The sequence below is a fragment of the Giraffa tippelskirchi genome, chromosome 6, assembly GCF_054371585.1.
Source record: "Giraffa tippelskirchi isolate mGirTip1 chromosome 6, T2T-mGirTip1v1.2.pri, whole genome shotgun sequence".
Lineage (NCBI taxonomy): Eukaryota > Metazoa > Chordata > Mammalia > Artiodactyla > Giraffidae > Giraffa > Giraffa tippelskirchi.
This window is the reverse complement of record NC_137280.1, coordinates 167,709,668-167,736,052: the sequence shown is the minus strand read 5'-3', so window position 1 is coordinate 167,736,052 and position 26,385 is coordinate 167,709,668. Positions and strand designations below refer to the sequence as shown.

At 37.7% G+C, this 26,385-nt stretch overlaps 1 protein-coding gene across 3 annotated transcripts in view; it reads right to left on the bottom strand.

The window, feature by feature from the left end:
* LOC145509640 (uncharacterized) overlaps positions 1-26,385 on the bottom strand; it is a 596,722-nt gene that overhangs the window by 39,488 nt on the left and 530,849 nt on the right. The window contains exons 1-2 of one of the 3 annotated variants that reach the window (XM_081498861.1): positions 20,406-20,536; positions 18,310-18,442 (exon numbers count right to left, since the gene is read on the bottom strand). The exons of the other annotated variants lie outside the window; for them this stretch is intronic. Coding sequence (XP_081354987.1) covers positions 18,310-18,343 — 34 coding nt within the window. The 5' untranslated portion in view covers positions 18,344-18,442; positions 20,406-20,536. Of the gene's footprint in view, positions 1-18,309; positions 18,443-20,405; positions 20,537-26,385 lie in introns of those variants that run through there. 3 annotated transcript variants of the gene reach the window in all.

The following is a 26,385-nucleotide window of genomic DNA, read 5'->3' as shown; positions in this document are numbered from 1 at the left end:
CCCTAGAAAATATCCTTCAGATTGGAGGTTATCAGTGAGATACATATGTGACTTCCTTCTTCTCAGTACTGCCTGAGGGAATAGGAAAAGGAGATATATCGCTCCCAGGATCCTTCACTTTCTTAAATACATTTGGGGATGTTCATTAAGACAGTCATTTTTAGATTTATAATAGCACCTGTTAATAGCTGACCCACATTTAGCTTGATTGCCAACTAAATCCAATAAAAATTCAGTCATCTTCTTGATCTTTAAGATTAGTAGGTATGAATAGAACCATTTAACTCTGAGATGATTTAACCTGAATTAAAACTGACACTCTACATAATAACATGTGAAGACTATTCACAGAATTAAAATGTTCTTTTCAGAAAATTCAATTAGTACATTTGCACACTAAAAGTAAAGAAGACTCTTGTTGAGCTCTGGTAAATATACTAGCTGAAAAACAAAACAAATTAAACATCTTTTCTTCTTTTTGAAATGTTATCCTTGGTAAGAAAAAGTATGTACTTAAGATTTCTTCCCTCTTTAGTTCTTTTAATAATATCAGTTCAGTTCAGTTCAGGTGCTCAGTCATGTCTGACTCTGTGACCCCATGGACTACAGCATGCCAGGCTTCCGTGTCCATCACCAACTCATGGAACTTGCTCAAATTCATATCCATCAAGTTGGTGATGCCATCCAACCATCTCATCCTCTGTTGTCCCCTTCTCCTCCCGCCTTCAATCTTTCCCAGCATTAGGGTCTTTTCCAATGAATCAGCTCTTCGCATCAGCTGGCCAAAGTATTGGAGCTTCAGCTTCAGCATCAGTCCTTCCAATGAATATTCAGGACTGATCTCCTTTAGGATGGACTGGCAGGATCTCCTTGCAGTCCAAGGGACTCTCAAGAGTCTTCTCCAACACCACAGTTCAAAAGCATCAGTTCTTCAGCGCTCGGCTTTCTTTATGGTTCAACTCTCACATCCATACGTGACTACTGGAAAAACCATAGCTTTGACAAGATGGACCTTTGTCGGCAAAGTAATGTCTGTGCTTTTTAATATGCTGTCTAGGTTTGTGATAGCTTTTCTTCCAAGGAGCAAGCATATTTTAACTTCATGGCTGCAGTCACCATCTGCAGTGGCTTTGGAGCCCAAGAAAATAAAACCTGTCACTGTTTCCATTGTTTCTTCATCTATTTGCTATGAAGTGATGGGACTGGATGCCATGATCTTAGTTTTTTGCATGTTGAGTTTTAAGCCAGCTTTTTCACTCTCCTCTTTCACTTTCATCAAGAGCCTCTTTAGTTCCTCTTCACTTTCTCCCTTAAGGGTGATGTCATCTGCATCTCTGAGGTGATTGATATTATGAAAGAATATGGAAACTGTATTCTGTTCTACTTGAAAATAAAAGAGTGACTGAAGGACTTCCCTGGTGGTCCAGTGGTTACAACTCTGCCTTCCAATGCAAGGGGTGCTGGTTCAATCAATCCCTGATCAGGGAACTTAGATCCCACATGTCATGGGGTAAGGCCAAAAAGTAAAAATAAAGTAAAACCAAATAAAAGAATGATTTATGCACCTCATTGAGAAGAATAGTAGGACGATGTTTGAGAAGGAAGACTCAGTTTTATCAGATTTTTAAACTATCTATACTTCTATGGACATATATAACAGAACCACTGCATTTTACATCTGGAGGCACCGTTCGCATCACAGTTTGTGTGAACGTTGTCCCATAAAGTTGTGTGGTGTGCAGTCTAAGCCTCATGGCTATGTGTGGAGCTTGTGCCTTAGAATCTCTTTTATATCACCTTAACAATAATGATAATGATGAAAGGATAATTCTTCTCGTGTCCAATAGATTTTAGCTTATTCTCAGTGAAGTATAAACAAATGAGGTAGGAAATCTCTAAAGGACTGCACCCCAGACGCAGCAGGGAAAGCTGTTGGAAGGGCTGGTGGCTTGTAAAAATAACTGAGGGAGGCAAAGAAGATGTGTGGCCCTGGAAGGAGAAGAAGCAATACTGCCTGTGCCAAAACAGTGACAGCTGTGGCATTCCAGGGGTTTTTGTGATGGATGAGAGTACTCATCCATAGCAGGCTACTTCAATACCTTCAATTATGGGTGGCGGGAGGCCTTAATGATCAGCTGCTGGTCCTTCTTGACCAGATCAACAGATACACATTGTTCACTATTTAGACCTACTCTCCCCCAACCCCTCTCCACAATTCTGACATTTCATATTGAAACACGGGCGAGAATAAATTCATTTACCTATAGTTGGCTAGATTGGCTTTTCCTACTCAGCTTTCAGGTTGGTATGAGGATGAGGGAAGAAAAAAAAAGTTTAAACAGATTTGCTTTGATGTTTATGAAATGATGGCAGTGTAAATTCAAGATGTAAAATATCAACCTTAAATATACAACTTAAAATTTAACATAATATCGAGTTTTCCATTTGCAAAATGTCCAAGACTAGCAGACTCTGGTTCATGAAAATTTTGTTTGTCTTATTTTTCTTCTGTGGTTCAGACTAAGTCCCTGCTTATGGTTTAGTTTTTTAAAAGATTTTGCTACTGGAATCTGTTCAATAATGTCAATTCTAATGGCTTCTCTTCCCCCATACAATGTTCCCACAAAGACTACTGAGGGAAACACATTCAGAATGCAGGTGTAGGCTCACCTTTCATGTGTAGTGGGGTCATATTATTGCAGGTCTTAGCTGTATTTCTTCATATGAAAGTTGTATCATATAAAACCCTATTTATTTTGCTTGATAATACATGCAAGATGAACCTTTTGGTTACTGTAGATTTAAACTACCCAAAGTATATATTTCAGTTGCTTTCCCAGGGAAGATGATGCCTTTTTATAGGACAGATCACATTTACTCTTTAGTTGTATTTGCCGTTCTGTTACCAGGATGATGTGTTTGTGAGACAGTGGGGTTCATGTGAGTCTAGAATTCCTGGCATTACTCTCAGTATCATTCTGTTTGACAGGTGACCTCAAATTCCCTTTGGCTCTATGACTTTTAGAATTTTGGATTTCACCTACCTGCTATTCTAGCTCAGTGGTTCCTTCACTTAGAACTTCAGAAATCTGTAATACTTGGCTACATGTATTCTTGGATACACTATTCATCACTGTCTGTCTCATGGTTTTATATTATTCTGTGTCACTTTTTTTTTCTTTTCTATTCATAGTCTCCGTCCTAGCCTGTGCTTAGATTTCTTTGTTAGAGTTTAAGATTTCACATATTGAGAAATTTATCAGGATATAATTTTAATGGCAGTTAGGGTCAGGGAACTAGCCCAATTCTTTCCCATCTAATCTATGTTTCTGAAAAGAAAAGTAACTGTGCTCTCCTTAACTGGAACTTTCTTACTACTTGAAATAAATGTAATAACAATGCAGACTACCACTGTGCACACCTCCGGCAACACACACGCATCCAACTTACTTTTGTTAGTTCTCTAGATGGGGAATAATACAAAACATCCTATAAGAGATGGCCAGAAAATCATTAGAAATGACCACTTGGAAAATAAATCAGACAGGAACAGTGAGGCAACACGGACTCAGGGAGTCAGGAAAAGTGGAGGAGGAGGACCATATTTTGGCCCCAAAGAAAGCAAAATAATGTCATAGACAAACAGGAATGTTTTCTCTTTGTTTGATGTTTTTTTCTAAGAGAAGTTCAAAACAATTTACAGGCATATATTAATAATTAGTTCTCTGCAAATCCCCATTGTTTGAATGCTTAAATTGAGGCAGATGGATAATGACTGAGTTATTCAAAGCACTCAGCACGTCAGTGGTTGGATTTTGTTGAGATTTCTCATTCACCGTAGACCACACTGCTTCTATGTATAATTCATCTCAGCTTCATCCAAATTAGGAGCTGACATTTTTTGGTAACACAAATCATAGCTTCTTGTCAATAAAAGAACTCCACTGTGGGAAACTCAGACTGCTAGGAGGCTCAGTGTGTTGCTAACTTTGTTGTTTTTGTACAGGTTTGAGAGAATCTAATAGTTTGCCACCTTTATGTTGGCACATGGAAACCTATGTTTATTGATGAGGTTGATTTTTCTTCAACCCAGGTATTTCCTGGGCAGGCAGGAAAGGAGATCATTTTGAGGCTTTTCTCCTAGGTGATTCACCATGAATTAGCAATAAAAAGGCATTAAAAATGCTTTTGGTTCAATACTTTTTCAGTAATGATCTTAGAATGGTAACTATGAACCTAGTCAACAGAACCAGGCTGTTTTATTTCAATTTTTTAAGTATATTTTTGGAATTTTAAAAATCTTTTCTCTCTGAGAATTGTGTGACCCCTCTTCTCTTTTCATCTCTTCCTGTTTTGAGAGTGAATACTGATAATCAAAGGTTCAGTCCTGCTTCCTTAGTATGCAGAAGTCATTGACTTGAAGACAATTTGAGATCCAGCTGAGATAGGCAGAGGTGAAGGGAAAACAAGATCCAGAGAGGACCAAGTGATATTGGAAGATGTATATGAACTTTGATTCCAAACATTAACAAAGGATTGCTCTTGGAAATGGCAACCCACTCCAGTATTCTTGCCTGGAGAATCCCAGGGACAGGGGAGCCTGGTGGGCTTCCATCTATGGGGTCGTGCAGAGTCAGACATGACTGAAGCGACTTAGCAGCAGCAGCTCTTTATACAACATAAAAAACAAATGTATCACATCTTGACATGGGTAAAAATTTCACAAGTCCTGAATACTGAAAATTCTAGCTAGACATGATCCAGTTGCCATATAACCTTGCTGCATTATATTTTCTATTACATATATTGTCTAAAGAAATTTGGCTGGTTCATTAGTAACAATATTAGTGATTTTTTTTTTCCTCCACAGAATAGCTTTTTATCTTATACCCTGAGAAATACATATGGTTAAATTTTATTTAAATTTAGGAGTCTTTATAGACCCTGCCTAATACTTGTTTTAACTTATTACAAAATCATTTTAGTAAAATGGAACTAAAATAGTGAAGGCTTAATCATGTTTGGAGTTTTCTATAATAAGACAGAGACTTTAGTCAGAATTCTTAATGAATGGGAGTTTAAAAATATCTTCCTGAGAAAGAATCAAATCAACAAAACTGCTATTAAGAAGTTATATTTTAAAAATCAATTTACAAGACAAAAATCAAGATGTTTGTCTTGATCAGCACATGTCCAGTACTTGTCTTCCGAATCTTCTACATCTGTCATTCTCTCTAAAATCATTGATGTTGACAAACATAACTCCGAAGGCACGGAACATAAAAAATCAAAAGAAAGATTAGACGATACTTTTATTCTACTGACTAAGGCAATACAAATATAAATATAATTTGTAAAGACTTCAAATAAAAATTGTTGAAATGAAAAAAAGAGAGGGGTTTAGGTTAAGACTAAGATAATTAGAGAATTCAAGCAGCTACCATCATCCATGACCTAAGTTCAGTTCAGTTCAGTCCCTTAGTCGTGTCTGACTCCTTGCGACCCCATGGACCGCCAGGCCTCCCTGTCCATCACCAACTCTCAGAGCTTACTCAAACTCATGTCCATTGAGTCGGTGATGCCATCCAACCATCTCATCCTCTGTCGTCCCCTTCTCCTCTTGCCTTCAGTCTTTCCCAGCATCAGGGTCTTTTCAAATGAGTCAACCCTTTGCATCAGGTGGCCAAAGTATTGGAGTTTCAGCTTCAACATTAGTCTTTCCAATGAACACTCAGGATTGGTCTCCTTTAGGATGGACTGGTTGGATCTCCTTATAGTCCAAGGGACTCTCAAGAGTCTTCTCCAACACCACCATTCAAAAGCATCAATTCTTCGGCGCTCAGCTTTCTTTACAGTCCAACTGTCATATCCATATATGACTAGTGGAAAAACCATAGCTTTGACCAGACAGACCTTTGTTGGCAAAGTAATGTCTCTGCTTTTTAATATGCTGTCTAGGTTGGTCATAACTTTTCTTCCAAGGAGTAAGCATCTTTTAATTTTATGGCTGCAATCACCATCTGCAGTGATTTTGGAACCCCCAAAAATAAAGTCTGCCACTGTTTCCACTGTTTCCCCATCTATTTGCCATGAAGTGATGGGACCTGATGCCATGATCTTAGTTTTCTGAATGTTGACCTAAACAGCAGGACAAACTGGAGTACAGCATTTGCCAAAATTATTTTTTGACTCTCTAACTTAATATACTTATAATTATGACAAATCAATATAATAGACTTGTCCATATCTAGCAGTATTATACAAGTGCTCCAAAATGGTCCCAGCCAACAGCAATAAAAAAAAAATTCACTCGGGGTCATCTGTTATATTACTAATAGAGTGAAATTAACATTCAGAATCTATCTTTGTTAGAACCTTTTCCGAGAGCCATTGGGAACATCTAAATATATATTAAAGACCATATGTCAAAGGGCCAGGGTCTAATACTATATATTATTTATTACTCTGGAATTTTACTATTGCTTGAATTGAGAAGTCTGGGACTTGAATATATTTGTTGATGGTACAGAAGTTATTGTTGAACTCACATCAAAATTATAATGAAAACATCTAATTACTCACAGATCAAGGTTAAATGGCTTGCATATTTTCAGAGATGACTGATAAATATAATCCATCTAACCATCCACAATTTTATCCATCTACTCAGTAAGGAGAGTTTACTTTGTATATACTTTAATATTGATATGTACATTCAAATATCAAGAGGATTATGAGTGCTATGATAAACATTCAATGTTATTTTACCAAATTTTCTTTATGCTTACTTTGATGTGAAGAGTTGACCCATTTGAAAAGATCCTGATGCTGGGAAAGATAGAAGACGGGAGGAAAAGGGGACGACAGAGGATGAGATGGTTGGATGGCATCACCGACTCAATGAACATGAGTTTGGGCAAACTCTGGGAACTGGCAATGGTCAGGGAGGCCTGGAATACTGCAGTCAATGGGGTAGCAGAGTCGGACATGACTGAGCAACTGAACTGAACTGAACTCTGCTAGGCATTGGACTTAGAGTTAGGCATGTAATAAGAAGCAAACAAAAACAGACAAATAAAAGGCAAAAAACTTCAAATTCACCTTTGAGAAAGAGATCTGAAGCAAGAGATTATCTGCAGTGGGCCATGACATGAATTATTCATCCAAATACATGTATGATTTTTTCTATTAATTGGATACAACATAAATTATTCTACTTTGTACAGTTGAAGAGAAGTCCTCACAACAACCTCATGCTTTAAGAATTGCTTCTGTGACCTTCAGTCAGTTCAATTCAGTTCAGTCGCTCAGTCGTGTCTAACTCTTTGCGACCCCATCGACTGCAGCATGCCAGGCTTCTTTGTCCATCACCAACTCCTGGAGCTTGTTCAAACTCATGTCCATGATGACATTGAGTCCGTGATGCCATCCAACCACCTCAACCTCTGTTGTCCCCTTCTCCTCTTGCCTTCAATCTTTCCCAGGATCAGGGTCTTTTCCAGTGAATCGGCTCTTTGCATTGGGTGGCCAAAAGTATTGGAGCTTCAGCTTCAGCACCAGTCCATCCAATGAACATTCAGGACTGATTTCCTTTAGGATGGACTGGTTGTATCTCCTTGCAGTCCAAGGGACTCTCTGGAGTCTTCTCCAACACTGCAGTTCAAAAGCATCAATTCTTCAGAGCTCAGCTTTCTTTATGGTCCAATTCTCACATCCATACATGACTACTGGAAAAACCATAGCTTTGACTAGACGAAACTTTGCCGGCAAAGTAATGTCTCTGCTTTTTAATATGCTGTCTAGGTTGGTCATAGCTTTTCTTCCAAGGAGCAAGCGTCTTTTAATTTCATGGCTTCAGTCACCATCTGCAGTGATTTTGGAGCCCAAGAAAATAAAATCTGTCACTGTTTCTATTGTTTCTCCATCTATTTGCCATGAAGTGATGGGACCGGATACCGTGATGTTAGTTTTTTGAATGTTGAGTTTTAAGCCAGCCTTTTCACTCTCTTCTTTCATTTTCACTTTCTGTGTCCTTAATTAAGCAAATAATTTTGGTAGTTTGGTAGATACATAGGAAATTCTGCATAGATTGACTGTTTCCATAATTTTATTAAGCACTCCATGGGGAAAGAGACGAGAGGAGTGTGTAGGCAGAGAGATGAGTATCAATTACATCTCAAAATGCCTAACAAAGCAGCATTTTAGCCAGATAATAGTTGATGACTCTCTTTTCCAAGATGTTTTACATTGCTAAAATATGTCTTAGTTATTAACATTGATTTTAAATTACACAGGACAATATGATACATTAATATCAAAGGGAGAGTGCTGGTAATTATTTTTGTGGGTCTTCTTTACACTCATAATTAAAGATTTATGAGTCATAATTAAAGTAAAATATCAAATTGTTTACTGGTAGGTCAAGTTGTCATTGCCTTTTGTATTTTACCACAAAAAGTATATTGATCATTTCATAAAATATTTAAAAGTTGAAAGCTTCAAATAATTTTTATTTTGCCAGCATGAGCAAATATGATATCAACCTTGAAGCTATAATCATAGTTTTAAGTTAAACAGGCAAATCAAATTAATGTATATGTGTATAAATGCACTTTGTGTATAAAACAATCTGATCTGTATATTAGGCACAAGTCAGTCTAGTTTTTTTTATATTGACAAAGGGTTTTCAAGTGGCCATGGATCTAAGATCAATAAATTTTTGTTTCGTTATGATGCTTTTCTCTTTGTTATTTGTCTGTGAGGTGTAGCTACCATCAAAATGGGAAGATTCACATGTGAATCATGAAAATAACACATACAAAATCAATATGAAGCCAAGTATATCATGCAGTGGAAAGAATAATGAGTTCATTTACACTTGGTACTAAATGATTATTGTGATGGCAAAACTTGCCCTCAATTTCTCCATTTGTAAAATAAGGAGTTTATAATATTCAATGTCTCCTTGATAAATGTTATTCTGCAAATATGGCATAAAGCCAGAAATATAACTGTAGGATTATAAGGTCTACCTAAATTTCTTTTATTTGGTCTTAACCCAGAAATGATGAATATTAAACTTTTGTCCATGATTTTCTACATATGCTCTTATAGCAATCTAAGCAACATAGATCATCTTATTAGACTTTACTTGGAAATACAAACATTTCTTGAAAGGACTGGATGTGCATGTAGAAAGTATTCTGTAAGAAAAAATTATACCAGACATTCCATAATTTTGTTTGGATGCTTGGTGGACACTGTATTCAAGAAAATCATAATTAAGCAGTAGCAGTGTAAAAGCAGAAGGAAGAACTTTGTCATTTGTGATTATCCCTGGTGCTACTCATCTCAACTGTTTTTTTCATATAAAGAGGCATCCGTGGAATGGATGTATCTAAGACCTAATCTATCAGCAGTTCGCAAAGATTTTGTGAAGTGCTAATTTTTATTTCCATGACGCTTTGAAACCTTTTGTCAGAGGAATAAGAAGGGAAGTACTAATAAGAAGGGGGGCAGGTAGGAAAGCAGGTAGTGAAATTTTGAGTAGAATGGTGTACAAGGTGTCCTTGTGGGTTCTCTCTCTGTTTACTCGTAAGTGACACCAAAAATGGCATCTGACTGGAGGTCAGCCGAATAAGTCTTCAAGATCTACCAGCAGAGTGCGACTGCTTGTTGGAAACTCTTGTCCCGCGTAACGGTTGTGCCATCTTTTTGGCAATAATACTTTATTTCTAATGTGATCTATATGAGGACTTTGTTGAACACATTTGGTTAAATACATATTAAAAAATGCAAATCTGGAGAACTCACCGTTTCTTCCTCTCTCCCTTCCTCCCTTCATTCCTTCCTTTCTTCTACTATCATTTATTGAGACCCTATCATGTCCAAGAAACATCGAGTTATGAAGCATTCAGAACAATCTAGCAGACACAGTTCATGTCTTAAAGAGGGCATGGGTGTGCAAATGCCTGTGGCATAAAGCAGGCCATTCATTTCCACTAAATTAGTGCAAAGTACCACGAGGATTCAAAAGTTAGCCTCTGGCCATTACAGGGACCCTTTCTAATTGTAGTCAGCATGAATTAGTTCTCCAAGGAGTCCTTATTCCCTTTAGTGGAACAAGGCGTTTAGAAAACAAGATCTGATATGAGATGCTGCTGCTTATTCCCGGTACCCTTCAGTGGCCAGAGTTAGGGAATATAGGTATGAATATAATCAGATATTCTATATGTATATATATGCTCATTAACACAGTTTCATCTCTATTTTTAAATTTATGTATGTAGGTATATATATATATATTTAAGATTATCAGTTTATACCAAACTTCTAATTCCAATTCAATTTAGGCTTCATTCTAGATTTCTCACTTTTCTTGTAACTTCTTGCCCTAACACTGAGGACCCCGGCTCCCATCATCTATTAATATTATTAGATTGGTTCTCCTTACTTGTAACTATTCTCCCTTTGAGAGTCCTGGCCCCTCCCACTTGCAGGGGCTTTCTTCATCTTCATCACGCCCTGACTTCCCGTACCAGCTCCCCATCCCATGACTCACCCTGGTCGGACCAACGTACCCTGCATCATCTAGTCAGCTGCCATGTGGGTTGCTCAGTAAATATCTGGTTGACTACTGTATCTCAATAGCACAATGTTTGGGGTTTTCACAGAGCAGCGTATTGTCACAAGAACAAAAATGCTAACAACGTTAGGCTTTACCTCTGTGTTAAAATTGCATTATGTTAGTGTGAAACTCAAGTCCAGTTATTTCATTCCAGATAGGAGAAATGAAGTCTGCAAATATATTTTGGATGATGAGGTTTGAAAAGGCTCAAAATCAATGAAGAAGGAAAAGGATTTTTCTGGTGAAATTTTAAACTAATTTGTTTAATGATTTAATTCTCCCTGGCTTGTAAAAGAAAAATAGATATGTTGAAGATACAATGTAGAAGCATGCAAAGGACACAGAGAGAAGAGACTGAAAAATATCTATGGTATTTCCTGGCCATAACTCCATATACAAGTAGAAAGGGGAAATAAATGAGAAATATTTTCATCTTAATTAATCTTGTAGAGTTTAAGTATGGGCAAAAATGCTCTGCTACAAAAAAGATAGGAAATTAAGGTGTATGAAAGAGATTTTTATATTACATATTTAACTAAATTATGACTTGGAAGATAAAACCTAACTTAGGTTGCAATTACATACTAATAGCAATTAACCAGCACCTGTGTAAACCAGAGTAAAATTGGGCAGGTTATGTTATTAGTGGAATATCATTGACTTGGTGATGGCCAATAGATTCATGACAACTCATGTGGGTAAGAGATTCTAGAATTGCAGTTCTTTCATGGGTGTGTCCATTTTGCATGTTCCTTTCTCAGTTTACATGGAGTATAATTATTAGTAACATCCTTTTTGATTTTGGAGTGTTCCAGCTTGAATGATTAATTATGTGGTCATCCTAACTTCAGACAGATTTGGAGAGTTCATCAAAACCGAATAATCTCAGCTCTTACTTGTCATTCTGACCTGAAGGAAATAAGGCAATTTTAAATATATTCAAAGCCACATAGGGCTAGCTCCTCTCTGGACTACATGTGAATGCAAATTGGACCAATCAGTGGCATTTTACACCAGCTGTAACTTCTGAGTGGTCTTCAAAGAAAACCCCATTTAGAGTGTATTTCAGTGATGCATGGGAAATTTCACAAACTGCTAAAATGAGGCTGGGAGGTCTGCATTTGAAAGAGGGGGTTTCAATCACTATATTATGAACAGCAGGAGAAAAGCTTTTCTATAGCTATCACCTGAAACTTCAGCCACTAGTTACTCACCAATATACTTTGTTCATAGCATTCTACTATTTCCCCATACTGTCTAGATGAATTCTGAACACCATGTTATTCAAGGTGGTGTCATGGGTTAAAAATGTAATTTAGAACTCCTCCACAGTGTTCAATGTTGACAAAATATGCTGTCAATGCTGCCTTTTGTGAAATGAAGGGGAAATAAGCTTTAACAGGATTTCATACTTCAGTTGTGTGATTCAATACTAATACAGTATGTTCAGGTGCAAAATTATTAGTAATATAATACTTTCACACTGAGTATTAAGATAAGAATGGGATTTATGTCTGTCAAGATTAATTGATAAATTCAAGACTTGATTGTGAAATAAAAAGTTTTAAAGACCACCTTGTTTGATCAAATACACCAAGAGAAAAAAATTCAATGTTTACGAACACAGATGCCACACAGATACAACACTTGATCATAAAGACACTGAGAAATCTTTAATCCATCTTGAATGAGGTGATGGAAAACATATGATGAGGCTGTGTCAAGATACGGAGAATAAAAATTAGTACAAAAGATGAGAGAAGGAAAAATAAATCAAAGCCAAGAAGAAAGAAAATATTGGGGCTGCAAGTCTCCAAAGATGAAATAAAAAAGAAGGAAGCCACCAAGAAATCCCAAGGCCGCTCCTCCAATAAAATGGTAATATAAAATTTGCATTTTCTGGTTTACAGAGAACTAGCTTCTCAAGAGATACCTTTGTAAATAGACTTTAGGCTCCCCCCTCCATTTTGCTCATTCCTTTGGGATATAGAAAAGTAGGCGATGTCATCAAGGGTTACATGATAACTAGCTTTGCCTACTACCTAAAACTTGTCAGTTCTTTCAGCAAGTTGGAGTTTTAGAGACAAACAGGATGACTGGTTTGGGTATTGCTTGACTCTATTTCTATTTCTTTGACCAAAAATAAGCCATTTTGCTAAATACTAAACATAACTTTTAAAATAGACACTCGTTTACATCTTGGCAAACCACAAATAAGAGCTAATAATACCCTCACTTAAACACATCATGTCTTTCTGTCCCATGCATTTTGGACTCTAGCAGTGAATTACTCTCAGAAGTTATCCTGTAAGATGGGAGTGTCTTTGTTTATGTCTCCTGTTCACGGAGTTTTGAATCACAGGATTTTAGAGGAGAAGACTGCTAAAATACCCCTATGCCAGAAGTATTTGCCCACATAGTATTCATTCCACGACTTCATGGATCCACAATCTCCCATGGTTTGAGAAAACATGGAAGCCTTATTAACTTGGCTTGTGAGACAGAATGAAGGGGTAATGGAATATGCTACCTCAAAATCTGCCTCTTTGGCGTACGAATTCTTTTGAGCCAAAGGCAGATGTAGGAAACTGTCCAAAAAAAAAAAAAGGGTTTCCCTTTTATAAAGGACATTTCCCTTTGTAAAGGTATCTCCCTCTCCTATACCAGGAAGAGGACTCTTAGCGACTCTTATCCATGGAGAAGGCACTGATTTAACTTTGTAAAACAAAACTTTATTAAACAATCCTTGCTACTGTACTTTTCCTAGATACCTTCCCTTAGCTTGCTTTCCCTGTCCAAAAGCTTAAACCTTTTTTCCTTTGTTCAGCTGGAGATAGGATACCAACCGAAGTTCTAATCAGCCCTTTGATTTACTCATCACTGGGTGCCTTTGTAATTTGTGAATCACACTTGGATGCACCAGTTGATAAACTTGCTTGTTTTTCTCTATCTTTTGCCAACCTAATTTATAGGATCTTGACTGGAGAATCTTAGATGGGTAGAGGAAAAAAAATATTTTTCCTTTTCTACGAGATTACTATTATTTACTTCTCCATACATACCTCACAAAGTATCAGCAAAAGCTAATGATTTCTTCTCACCCAAAGAACAACTATTTTGTTTGGTAGCAAAATCAAGCTCTTTGCTACATAATAGTTATTCTGGCAGCTCTGTGAAGATTATAGACCTGCTAGTAGGATAGGTAATAGGTGATATATAGATATGATAATATTTGTTTTTAATTGAAGTATAATTAAGTTACAATATTACATTAATTTCAGGTATAACACAGTGGAAATAATATTAAATCATTCCATTTCCCTTCAAATACTGATAGGCTTAAAAACACCCTATTTTGAATGATTAAAGTACATAATTATAAGCCCAAACTAGTATTTCAAAGAAAGGACAGAAAAACTAAGCAATTTCAGCACTTTTTTCTTTGATTAAATCTACAAACCAAAGTAACAATATTTATATACTAATATATATCCTGTTTGTTTACTCTCTTAATGCTTAATAATCGCTGGGGACTATCAGAGACCAAGAAGTGCATGAAGATAAAACAAAACAACAAATTTGATCATTGATGGCTTGCTTCTTTTTCTCCCCATCCTTTAACCACTATTTCTTAAAATGTTAAGAAAATTAGGGATACCAAGGAAAAATTTCATGCAAAGATGGGCTCAATAAAGGACAGAAATGGTATGGACCTAACAGAAGCAGAAGGTATTAAGAAGAGGTGGCAAGAATACACAGAAGAACTGTATAGAAAAGATCTTCATGACTCAGATAACCACGATGGTGTGATCACTCATCTAGAGCCAGACATCCTGGAATGCAAAGTCAATGGGCCTTATGAAGCATCACTATGAACAAAGCTAGTGGAGGTGATGGAATTCCAGTTGAGCTATTTCAAATCCTAAAAGATGATGGTGTGAGAGTGCTGCACTCAAACTGCAGGCAAATTTGGAAAACTCAGCAGTGGCCACAGGGCTGGAAAAGGTCAGTTTTCATTCTAATCCCAAAGAAAGGCAATGCCAAAGAATGTTCAAACTACTGCACAATAGCACTCATCTCACACACCAGCAGAGAAATGCTCAAAATTCTCCAAACTAGGCTTCAATAGTTCATGAACTGAGAACTTTCAGGAGTTCAAGCTAGATTTAGTAAAGGCAGGGGACAGAGATCAAATTGCCAACATCCATTGGATTGTAGAAAAAGCAAGAAAATTCCAGAAAAATATCTACTTCTTCTTTATTGACTATGCTAAAGCCTTTGAAAAGATTGAGGGCAGGAGGAGAAGGGGATGACAGAGGATGAGATGGTTGGATGGCATCACCAACTCAATGGACATGAGTTTGAGTAAACTCTGGGAGTTGGTGATGGACAGGGAGGCCTGGCGTGCTGTGGTTCATGGGGTTGCAAAGAGACAGACACGACTGAGTGACTGAACTGAACTGAAAGCCTTTGAGTGTGTGGATCACAACAGACTGTGGAAAATTCTTAAACAGGTGGAAATACCAGACCACCTGACCTGCCTCCTGAGAAATCTGTATGCAGGTCAAGGAACAACAGTTAGAACTGGACATGGAACAATGGACTGGTTCCAAATTGGGAAAGAAGTACATCAAGGCTGTATATTGTCACTTTGCTTACTTAACTTATATTCAGAATACATCATGCAAAATGCCAGGCTGGATAAAGTACAAGCTGGAATCAAGATTGCAGGGTGAAACATCAATAACCTCAGATATGCAGATGATACCACCTTTATGGTAGAAAGAGAAGAGGAACAAAAGAACCTCTTGATGAAAGTGAAAGAGGAGAGTGAAAAAGTTGGCTTAAAACTCAACATTCAAAAAGCCAAGATCATGACGTCCGGTCCCATCACTTCATGGCAAATAGATGGGAAACAATGCAAACAGTGAGAGACCACTTTATTTTCTTGTGCTCCAAAATCTTTGCAGCTGATGAGTGCAGGCTTGAAATTAAAGATGGTTGCTCTTTGGAAGAAAAGCTATGACAAACCTAGACAGCATATTAAAAAGCAGAGACATTACTTTACCAACAAATGCCCGTCTAGTCAAAGCTATGATTTTTCCAGTAGTCTTGTATGGATGTGAGAGTTGGACCATAAAGAAGGCTGATCACTGAAGAACTGATGCTTTTAAACTGTGGTGTTGGAGAAGACTCTTGAGAGTCCCTTGGACTGCAAGGAGATCCAGCCAGTCAATCCTAAAGGAATCAGTCCTGAATATACATTGGAAGGACTGATGCTGAAGCTGAAGCTCCAAATCTTTGGCCACCTGATTCGAAGAACTGACTCATTGGAACAGACCCTGATGCTGGGAAAAATTGAAGGCAGGAGGAGAAAGGGACAACAGAGGATGAGATAGTTGGATGGCATCACAGACTTGATGGACACTAGTTTGAGCAAGCTCCAGGAGTTGGTGATGGACAGGAAGGCCTGGCAGGCTGTAGTACATGGGGTTGCAAAGAGTTAGACACGACTGAGCAATTCAACTGAACTTAACTACCTGAGCACACATCTTCATCTAAATTTGTAAAATGCAAAAACTGTTGTGTGATGGAGTAGGATCAATTGTTATCATGGGAGTTAGGGGAGAAGGGGAGATGAATAAGGAAAGGGTGTGAATTGAGTGACAGAAGACAGGGGGAACCTTGAGGATGGAATTCAGGAACTTTATGGTTAGAATGAAAGTAAGGATTGCAGTATTCATATTAGATCTCACACAAATAGAATGAGAAATTACTGAATTAGTATTGAAATGCAGACACGATTAAGATTGGATTATCATGATTCTCAGAGAAAGTTCAAATTCAACTAGACAAGACCTCTGTCTTCTGTTTCACAGAAAGATGTGGCACATTTTTCAGTTTCTTTGCTTTTCTCAAAATTTGTTGGGATGTTGATTGATTTCATTTTTTCATGAACTTTAATTTATATTTAAAACATGACAGTAAAGATCATCTCTTATCATGTAAGAAGAACAAATATGCATAGAATTTGTTTTCACAAGAGTTTTTAATACTTTGTCCTAATTTGTGTGTGCTCAAATATACTATGAGTCCATAATGTCCCACAAGCATAACTTATAATCAAAGCCTCTTATCATATCTTTAGCCTGTTCTAGGCATATTAATTCTATTTACCCCCACACTTTCAGCATTAATAAAATAATTAATCTAAATTAATTAATTGTCCAGATTTGACCTCCCATCCTGCCCCTTTCCATGAGGTAGAGGGGAAACTCAGCCTCCTGGTGCCACCTACTAGACTCTTCTACTTGATTTTAGGATAAATTACAAATCATAAAATAAATTAGAAGTTAGGTAATATACAGGCTAAAGTATATTATGTATGTAATATATTATCAATAAATTAAATAAAAACTTAAAAGTCAGGAAAATAATAATACCTTTTAGGAAACAGTGCCAAATCTATTGATTTTAAACCAAATATAATGTGATAGGATCCACTGTTCTCTTTGCCTCATCTAGTTTTAATTGGGGTCTATATTGTACAAGATATCATATCAAGTGCTTAAAAAAAAGTGCCAGGGGGAATTACAAATGTTCTATAAAGCCAATATTAAATCAACCTCTGACACAGAATAGGTGGTCACGAAACACTAGATGAATGAATGATTGAATTTTCAAGATTTTCTCAATCTTATCTGACTCTTAAAACTTCATTTTACCCACTTGCCTCACCTATTTGCCTTCTGAGATATCCAAGAAAGAACCAAGTAGAAACAAAAAACTCTGATGTTCTGATTTTCTGAAATTATGAGTTATGTTTTACCTCACTGGAATAATCATAAAAGATACTGATTTTTTTCTAAATATAGAGGAATTTTCTATTTTTTCAAGGCCAGTTTTGCCTTAAAACTAATCGGACTTACCAACCAACAAAACTAGACTATATAAATAAATTTGCCATGGTATTCAGCACTCTTTTATATTCCTGTCAAACTTGTTCATGTTATTTATGCAACAATGTTGACTCCTCTGAGACTTCTCTGGTCACCCCACCTAAATAAGTCCCTTACCCTGCTTCCACTGATAGGCTCAAACACCTCATTATGATTTATTTTTCTTCACAAATATTTATAAAGAATTGCCTTTACAAGTATATTATAAGCATACTTGTTTGTTGTGCATAGTTGCATATCTCAATAAAATATTGACTCCAGAAAGGCAGGGAGACTTTTTCTATCTATATCTCCAATATCTAACTGTTGTGCATGGTAGGTGCTCAATAAATTGTTGTTAATATGTGAATCTACATTATACAATTTAAAAATGTTCTATAAGAATGTTGTTGAATATAAGATGCTTTAAAATACACTTTAGGTTTAGAGGTCTAATCAATCATATCTTATGTTCTACCACAAGGGGTGGGAATTAACTGAGTAAAGTTTTTAGATATGTTTAATAGAGCTTTGTTTTATAAATTCAATTAGGTGTGCACATTAAACTGCTTCAACTCAAGAAGGTATCAACACAACAAATTGTAATTGTTTTCCCCAATCCTTTTCTGGCATGCTCTGTTGAGTTTCTCCCTCATCTTGGGCAGATCTCATAGCTTTCTGGTAACTTTCAATAGTTAAGATGCCACAGTCTAGTCAGTTTAACCCTATGATCCCCCCTCTTACCTTTCTTGTTACTCAAGTAGGACCCATCTTTCATATTTCCACATTCTCTTTCCCTTACACCTCAGAGTAATGGGTAAAACCGTTTCTTTTAGTTCCTCTCTTTGCTCTCTTCCAATTCTTCTCTTGTCTGTAACTGGATTTGATGAAAGAGATGGTAGGGTTAGCTCGTGTACAAATGGATTTTCCTTCCTTAGTTGTGGCTGTGGCTGTGTGTACACTCAGTCACTTCAGTCGTGTCTGACTCTGTGTGACCCCATGGACTGTAGGCCACCAGGCTCCTCTGTCCATGGGATTCTCCAGGCAAGAATACTGGAGTGGGTTGCCATTTCCTCCTCCAGGGGATCTTCCTGACCCAGGGATGGAAACCATGGCATCTCCCTGTGTCTTCTGCATCGCAGGCAGATTCTTTAACACTGAACCACATGGGAAACCCTCGCTGTGGCTACTCTTGGGTTAACACTGATTGGCAATGAAAATATTGGCTTTCTCTTGAAGCATACATGTGAGTTCTTTGGGGAAGTGTGTGGTCTTGCTTCGATTTCCCCTAATACTTGTAAAAGAGTTATTTAAAATCTTCAGTCACAGGAAAAATAATTTCAACATACATGAGAAAAGGTTGCTTTCCCTTATGTTTAAACAATTCTCATCAATTGATCGAAGAAAATGCATCTAAATAAAAACTTTAAAAATGGGCAAAGAACTTAAAAAATTCAAAAAGAAGAAATACAAATGCTTGTAAACATTTGGAAATATGTAAACATATAATAGTGCTGAAAAAAAAAATTTTTTGCCTATCAGATTGACAGAAGTTTAAAAAACTTGTGTATAAAATGATTTTGAAATGACTATTATCACACTCTGCTCGATGGTTCAATGTTTCTGAGGATAAACTGGCAACTGCGTTCAAAGGCCCAATGAATATATATAGCATTTGACTGAGAAATTCTAATCCTGTAAATTTATCCCCTTCTAAAATAGTCAGAAATATGTGAAAAAACTTATGTACATGAATATTAATTATGGCATTTGCAATAGCAAAAATTTGCAGAAAGCTGATGATAGAAGATTTGTCAAATAAACTTTACTATACTATGGAATATTATGAAACTCTAAAAGTGGTAATTGACGTTTACTGAACACTTGTTATTGCCAGGCAATCTTGAAAATTTTTAATATACATTGACTCATTTAATTGTTGCAACCATCCTATAAGGTAGGTACTATTATGAAAACCATTCTATAAAAGAGGAGAATGAGTGTTAAGGAGTTTAATTATCTGGCACAAGATTGCACAGCTCAGTCAATAAGACAGGTGTTCATATCTAAGTAGTCCAATTTCAGAGCTTAAATACTATGAAGTATAACTTCTTCAATGCAAATAATAAAGTAATTGTCTATCTACTTGTTAACACAGATACACATATATTTAAGATATGAAAGTGAAAGTGAAGTTGCTCCGTGTCCGATTCTTTGTGACCCCATGGACTGTAGCTACCAGGGTCCTCCATCCGTGGGATTTTCCAAGCAAGAATACTGGAGTGGGTTGCCATTTCCTTCTCCAGGAGATCGTCCCAACCCAAGGATTGAACCCGGGTCTCCTGCATTGTAGGCAGACGCTTTATCATCTGAGCCACCAGGGAAGTCAGCTGAATAATAAAAAAGACAGTACAGTATATGTTAAATAAAACAAATTGTGAAATATATACATACAAAATGTATATGTAACATATACATAAACATATGATGATGATGATCTAGTTGCTAAGTCGTATCTGACTCTTGCGACCCCATAGACTGTAGCCTGCCAGGCTCCTCTGTCCATGGGATTCTCCAGGCAAGAATACTGGAGTGGGTTGCCATTTCCTTCTCCAACATAAACATATATGCATGTGTATCTACACATATATTGACAAAAAAATATTCTTGAATGTATTGGAGTTCTATAGCTCAGAATGTTAATCAGGGGTTATCTCTGGGTAATAGAGAACTGATTTGGGGTGATTAGTTTTTCTTATACTTCTCTACACACATGCAAATTCTTGGGCTTATTTTCATGAACATGAAATACTTGAACAATAAAATAATGCAACACAAACCAATGGAGTCTCTGGTCATCTCTGTGTGAAATGCGGAAGGTGCTTCACTTTCTTGCTGCCTGTTATGGTCCTGGCAGCAGTGGCCCTCCTGCTGTAATGGGAACTGAGGTCTTGCAGGAATTGAGTAGAAGCTGGAGGAAGAGACCCGGGCCAATGGTGAGACATGCATGCACCCAGGGTCCTTCTATGAATACACAGTTGCCCTAAGTAATTTTCATCAGGCTTCTGCTTTCCTAAAAATAAGCAAATAATAAACTGTAGAACCAGTACCTTCCCCTTTTTTTAACTTTGGCAAAAATGAATCCTTCCTATGCCTGTTGGTAAGTTGTTTTAGGTGCAGAGATAAATGATGATAAATACCCAACAATCTGTAGCATCAGTTAAAAATTACAGATATACCAATTATATATGCCATATACACTGATTTAAGTTAGACTCCCTTCTATTCTTGAGACATTTTTTGGGGAGATAAAGCATCAGGAAGTCATAATCTTGTAACAGTGTTTCAACTATTTGTTAGATAGATTTTCGTGCTGTGATGCAAAGGTTCAAGCTTAAGAGTTTTCTACAGTGATTAAAAAAAATCTATGAATCTACCTGCAATGCAAGAGACCTGGGTTAGATCCTTGGGTTGGGAAGATCCCCCGGAAAAGGGAAAGGCTATCCACTCCAGTATTCTGGCCTGGAGAATTCCATGGACACTATAGTCCATGGGGTTGCAAAGAGTTGGACATGACTGAGCGACTTTCACTAAAAAAAATCTATTGTCCCAAGTTATCTTACAAGGGGCAAACTTTCCATTAAGCATATTGAGAATCCTCTTAAAGTTTACAATGGTGACTAATTTGCTGTTATTGCTGTTTAGTCTCTAAATTGTGTCCAACTGTTTTGTGACCCCCATAGACTGTAACCTGACAGTCTCCTCCATCTATGGAATTTCCCAGGCAAGAATACTGGAGTGGGTTGCCATTTTCTGCTCCAGGAGATCTTTTCAACCCAGGGATCAAACCCACGTCTCCTGTATTACAGGCAGATTCTTTACCACTGAGCTACCTGGGAAGCCTGGTGACTAATTTACTTTCAAAATGATGACTAATTTAAGAAGATACTGTAAGAGGGGTGTTGCTATCGGTAAAGGATCTTAGTCAGTGCTATGTCATCACTAATGGCATTCAGATTGGTCCATTACTGATGCTGGAGTGCCGGCCTCCCTGCAGTGGTCTTTTCAATTGCCCATTTCTCATATAATCAAAAGGCATTACACAAATTTCTCTAATCACAGCTGTGCTTAGAAACAGTAAAGGTGCTCTAATTTAAAGGTATGGACTCATTTGAGTTCAAGATACTGTTGTAAGTTATTTTGAACTTATTTGGCACCTTGGTAGGTCTTAACTGCAGTTTGCTCTTTTATTTTTCCATTTTCAAAATAATAGGAATGAAGACAATGCCACTCAAGCCATGGAAATAAAAGGAAAAATCTCTATCACGTCCTGCAAAGACCTCTTGTTCAGGAAAGTAGGAAATGTTCTAGCCTGGGGAGCAAATAATTGATGCCCACAGGGGGCTACAAGACAAGAGAAGGGAAAGTGTATTCAATGAGAATGGACTCAAGGGTCTTGAATTTTCATTCGCTGATGTGCGATCCACAGTTCTTTCCTTTTGGGGCTCCTTTTAGCATTCTTCCCCTTCCTTGCTGAGTTACAGCATTCCCACTCCTGTACAAACCCTCCAGTGAACAATTGCTCAGTTTTATCAGCCTGTGAGGCCCCAGGATGTGAGCAAACAACACTGAGGAAAGATGTTTCACGCCTTCCAGTTCCTAAGCCTCTATTTCTATACAAAGCCAACGTATTGTGTACGCCTCATGCTTTTTCATGAACAGTGCAAGTACCCTGGCACCACCATATCAGAATTTTCCAAAATCCTCGTCTAGGGAAACAGTTATCCGTTATCACCGGAACAAGAGTAAATTTATTTTTGTTGCTGAAAAAAAAAATCATTCAACGTAAAGGATTAACAGATATTAAAATAATATTTGTATAAGGTTAAGCCTTACAAAGAAGACTGGCAAACAGTGAGCTCTCTTGAACATTAGTAATCTAGAGATAATACCTGTTTTACTTCAAAGGATTTAAAGGGGGCCTCTCAGTAGCATGTGAATTAATATGGATGATCAAGAATTCATCTCAGAGTCCCAATTTTTAGCTGAATAATCAGAGACCAATGTTCAGTCACTGTCCATTTTTATAGCAATTTGAAAATATGCAACCCCCAAACTTCCTTTAAAGGCAAACTTCCACTTAAGTTGCTCAGCTGGAATAAGGAGCACGTCATATTTAATTTCATAAAATTGGTCATCCAAAATAAAGAACTCTTTGATGAAATTACTGGAAGGCATAAGGGTAAAGTTCATTATATAACCATTACATATCACGCACTGCATTATGCCTTATTTCAAAGTATCTGTCAAGCAATATTCAAGATAGTAATGCACAGAACTGGCAAAAATAATCTGTAAGAAATGGGTAGGAGGAGACTTAGAGGAAAGGTGGGATCTTAGCTTGAGTCATTAGTCATTAGAAAATCCTTGAGCTATAGACCAGGGCCTGTTTATTTGGGGAAGTGATCCAGGGAAATAAGAGTGTAGGGCAGGGGAGAATGGAACAAGGAAAAACAGAAAGCCAGTTCAGAATGGTGTGTTCTTTACAAATAATAGCATAAATATTATTCTATATTTATGTTAATATAATAATTTATATACTATTTAAATACAACATATATTTTATATTTTATTATAATAGCATAAATAATTATTCTTGATAAATGCAGCTTGGCTTGACCTTCTAGGAATCTTCCAAGGAGCTATATGGACTGTTTCACAGACTTTCCCCCTTACTCCTCTGCGTCTCTCTCCACCAGGTACAGAAAATAGCAGATAGTATTGACAAGCTAACTTTCTTCCTTCATCGAAAAAGCGTTGTCCTATGGGGTGGTAATTCCTCTGTATACGTATAATGGCCAGTAGTCCTGCATCACAGGTTCCATATCACAGAGCTAGAGAAGATTCCACAAGACTCTGTCGGTCATCTGTAAGTCCTTGCATGCTGGTGCTGGGGGGAGGCCCTGCACACAGGGAACTTATACCCGTATGTGGAGAAGATGTCATGTCTGTTAAAGATAAGTCTCTGCCTTCTCCAGGATAGAAAGGTGCAAGGAAGTAAACCTGTCCATCAGTAGAGCCAACTGCAGCATCTGTTCATCAGAACAGCCTTCTTATTTCCTTCAAACACTTTTTACATTCTGAATTTATCTTATTCTTTTGTTTGTTAATCCCAATAGAATGCAAACTCCTTCAAGTTACAAATGTTTCTCTCATGTTGTTTAATATATTCAGGAGGTCAGCCATGTAGTACAGGCAGACTGTATATACTTCCCTCTTTGGATTCTGAATTGGTACTTTGTCTCTGGTAATTTACTTCCTTTGGACACCAGTCAGAAGGGAACTTATGCTTATCGATTCTTTCAATGCCAGAAATCTGTGTACCTTATCTATGATGTACACGATGCAATTCTTGCCATCATGAATTTGAGGAAGAGCTGACAGTAAGCTTGCCTAGAGTTATACAACCATTTAGCCAGGTTTCTGGATCTAAATTCAGGGTTAAATTACCGTGGCTCATGAGATGACTGTTTGGCACCAATTCCTTGTTATCCCCTTTTGTGATGATGTGTCAGACTTCTAATAGATGTTCCTGATACGGCCCCAAATGAATGGACCATCATTTCCAACAATCATTCATTTCCACCCAGGTAAATGGTACTACTCTCAACTCAGCGGGTGTAGTCAGGTAACCAGGGGTGATCTCTAACTTCCTCTTGTTCACCTACTCTCTAGTCTTTCTTTTAGTGGCTGCGTTTGTTTAAACAGGGCTTCCCTGATAACTCAGTTGGTAAAGAATCCTCCTGCAATGCAGGAGACCCCGGTTCGATTCCTGGGTCTGGAAGATCTGCTGGAGAAGGGATATGCTACCCACTCCAGTATTCTTGGGCTTCCCTTGGGGCTCAGCTGGTAAAGAATCTGCCTGCAATGCGGGAGACCTGGGTTTGATCCTTGGGTTGGGAAGATCCCCTGGAGAAGGGATATGCTACCCACTCCAGTATTCTTGGGCTTCCCTTGGGGCTCAGCTGGTAAAGAATCTGCCTGCAATGCGGGAGACCTGGGTTTGACCCTTGGGTTGGGAAGATCCCCTGGAGAAGGGAAAGGCTACCCACTCCCGTATTCTGGCCTGGAGAATTCCATGGACTATATATAGTCCATGGGGTCGCAGAGTCGAACATGACTGAGCAACTTTCACTCACTTTGTTTAAACAAAATGCCAGCTGCACCTACATTTTTGTGATGAATGCGTTTCATTTGGTGGTTTAGTCACTAAGTCGTGTCCAACTCTTGCAACCCCATGGACTGTAGCCTGCCAGGCTCCTCTGTCCATGGGATTCTCCAGGCAAGAATTCTGGAGTGGGTTGCCATTTAGGTTTCTGCTATTTACACAATTTCTATTCCTGACAGAAAATCCAAACACCATACCATCTAGTTCAGAACTGGGTACCTACAGTTCTATTGGCCACTTGCCAAGTCCTATCCATTTTGCTCACTAAGCATTTACAGAACCAGTTCTGTTCTTTTCTTTAACCAATAATCCCACAAGTTAATTCACGCTCTTGTCACTTTCCACTTAGCTACTAAACCATGGTGGACATTTGCTATTTTTGCCCATTCAAAATCTCCTCTCACTTTCTCCTTACAGTATGCCCACCATCCTTTGGGTAACAGAGCCTCACACACAAACTTCTGCCCCAGTGGCCGTGGAGCTGAGCACCCAGCCTTCATCAGCTAGTATTCCATCTTCCTAGCTAGAATGCTTGGTGAAAGGCGCATAGGTTCCATCCGGGCCATCATTCATTGCCTGTGGAGTTCTCTTAATCTCTCTTCATCCATTACTTTCCAAGGTCAAAAGATATGATCCTGATAGTGTCAGGTTCCTCACTACACAAAGGAACCTGACAAGGTGAGTCCAACACACAGATAGATGTCAAAGGAGATGGAATGAGTCCTGATGACATGTTTTGAGGCCATTTATTCAATCAAGTGTAAATCCCATTTTATCCATGTCCCTCCCAGTTACAGCTATCAGTAAACTAGGTAGTTTTCTTTTTGTTTAAAATGGGCTATTTTGAGTTCATTGAATTGCAATTTAAAGCATCTGGTAATGAACTTATTTTCTTGTCCTACCCTTGGAAGGCCCATATACCCATAACTTTTCTTATGGTTTTACCCATTAATTCATTCTCCATGCTAGTATGCATGCATGCATGAGTGCATATGTGCTGAGAGAGGGGGGAATTTTTCCTCTAAAGATGACACATGTGCCCCAAATCTTCATGTTACATCCCTTTAAATGGAGTGACTCCCTCTGTATGTATCTATTTTTTACCTAGATCTCTCCACTCCAGATCGGTATGGAACCACTTTCTTTTAATTCTTTATACTCTGCAATAGTAAGAATTTTTTTTGTTTACGCAAAGCATCCAGTTTTATTTGCAATTCCTTTTCTGAGTGTCATCTGAATCCTGTTGACACGTGTCAAAGTTTCCAACAAGTATTTTCTCACAAATATCTTCTGTATTTGGAGGATGCAGCATCTTACTCCAGTATCCTAGGTTGATTGCTTTCTTACTTCCATTCATTTTCTACTTTTTCATTCAAACAGCTCTAAAATTGGATTTAGCTTTCTCATAAAGCACCAGGATTTTGCACTTTCCCCCCTGAACTTCTTTCTTCAGTGCGTGTTGAACAGAATCCTTATCTTCACCTGAAAGCATCTCTGCAAACTTCCTCTCCCCATATCTTGTAACTCTTCCACCCCTAACACACTCATTCCCTTCGTGTACCAGTCCGTTGCCATCATTTAAGATAGTAATT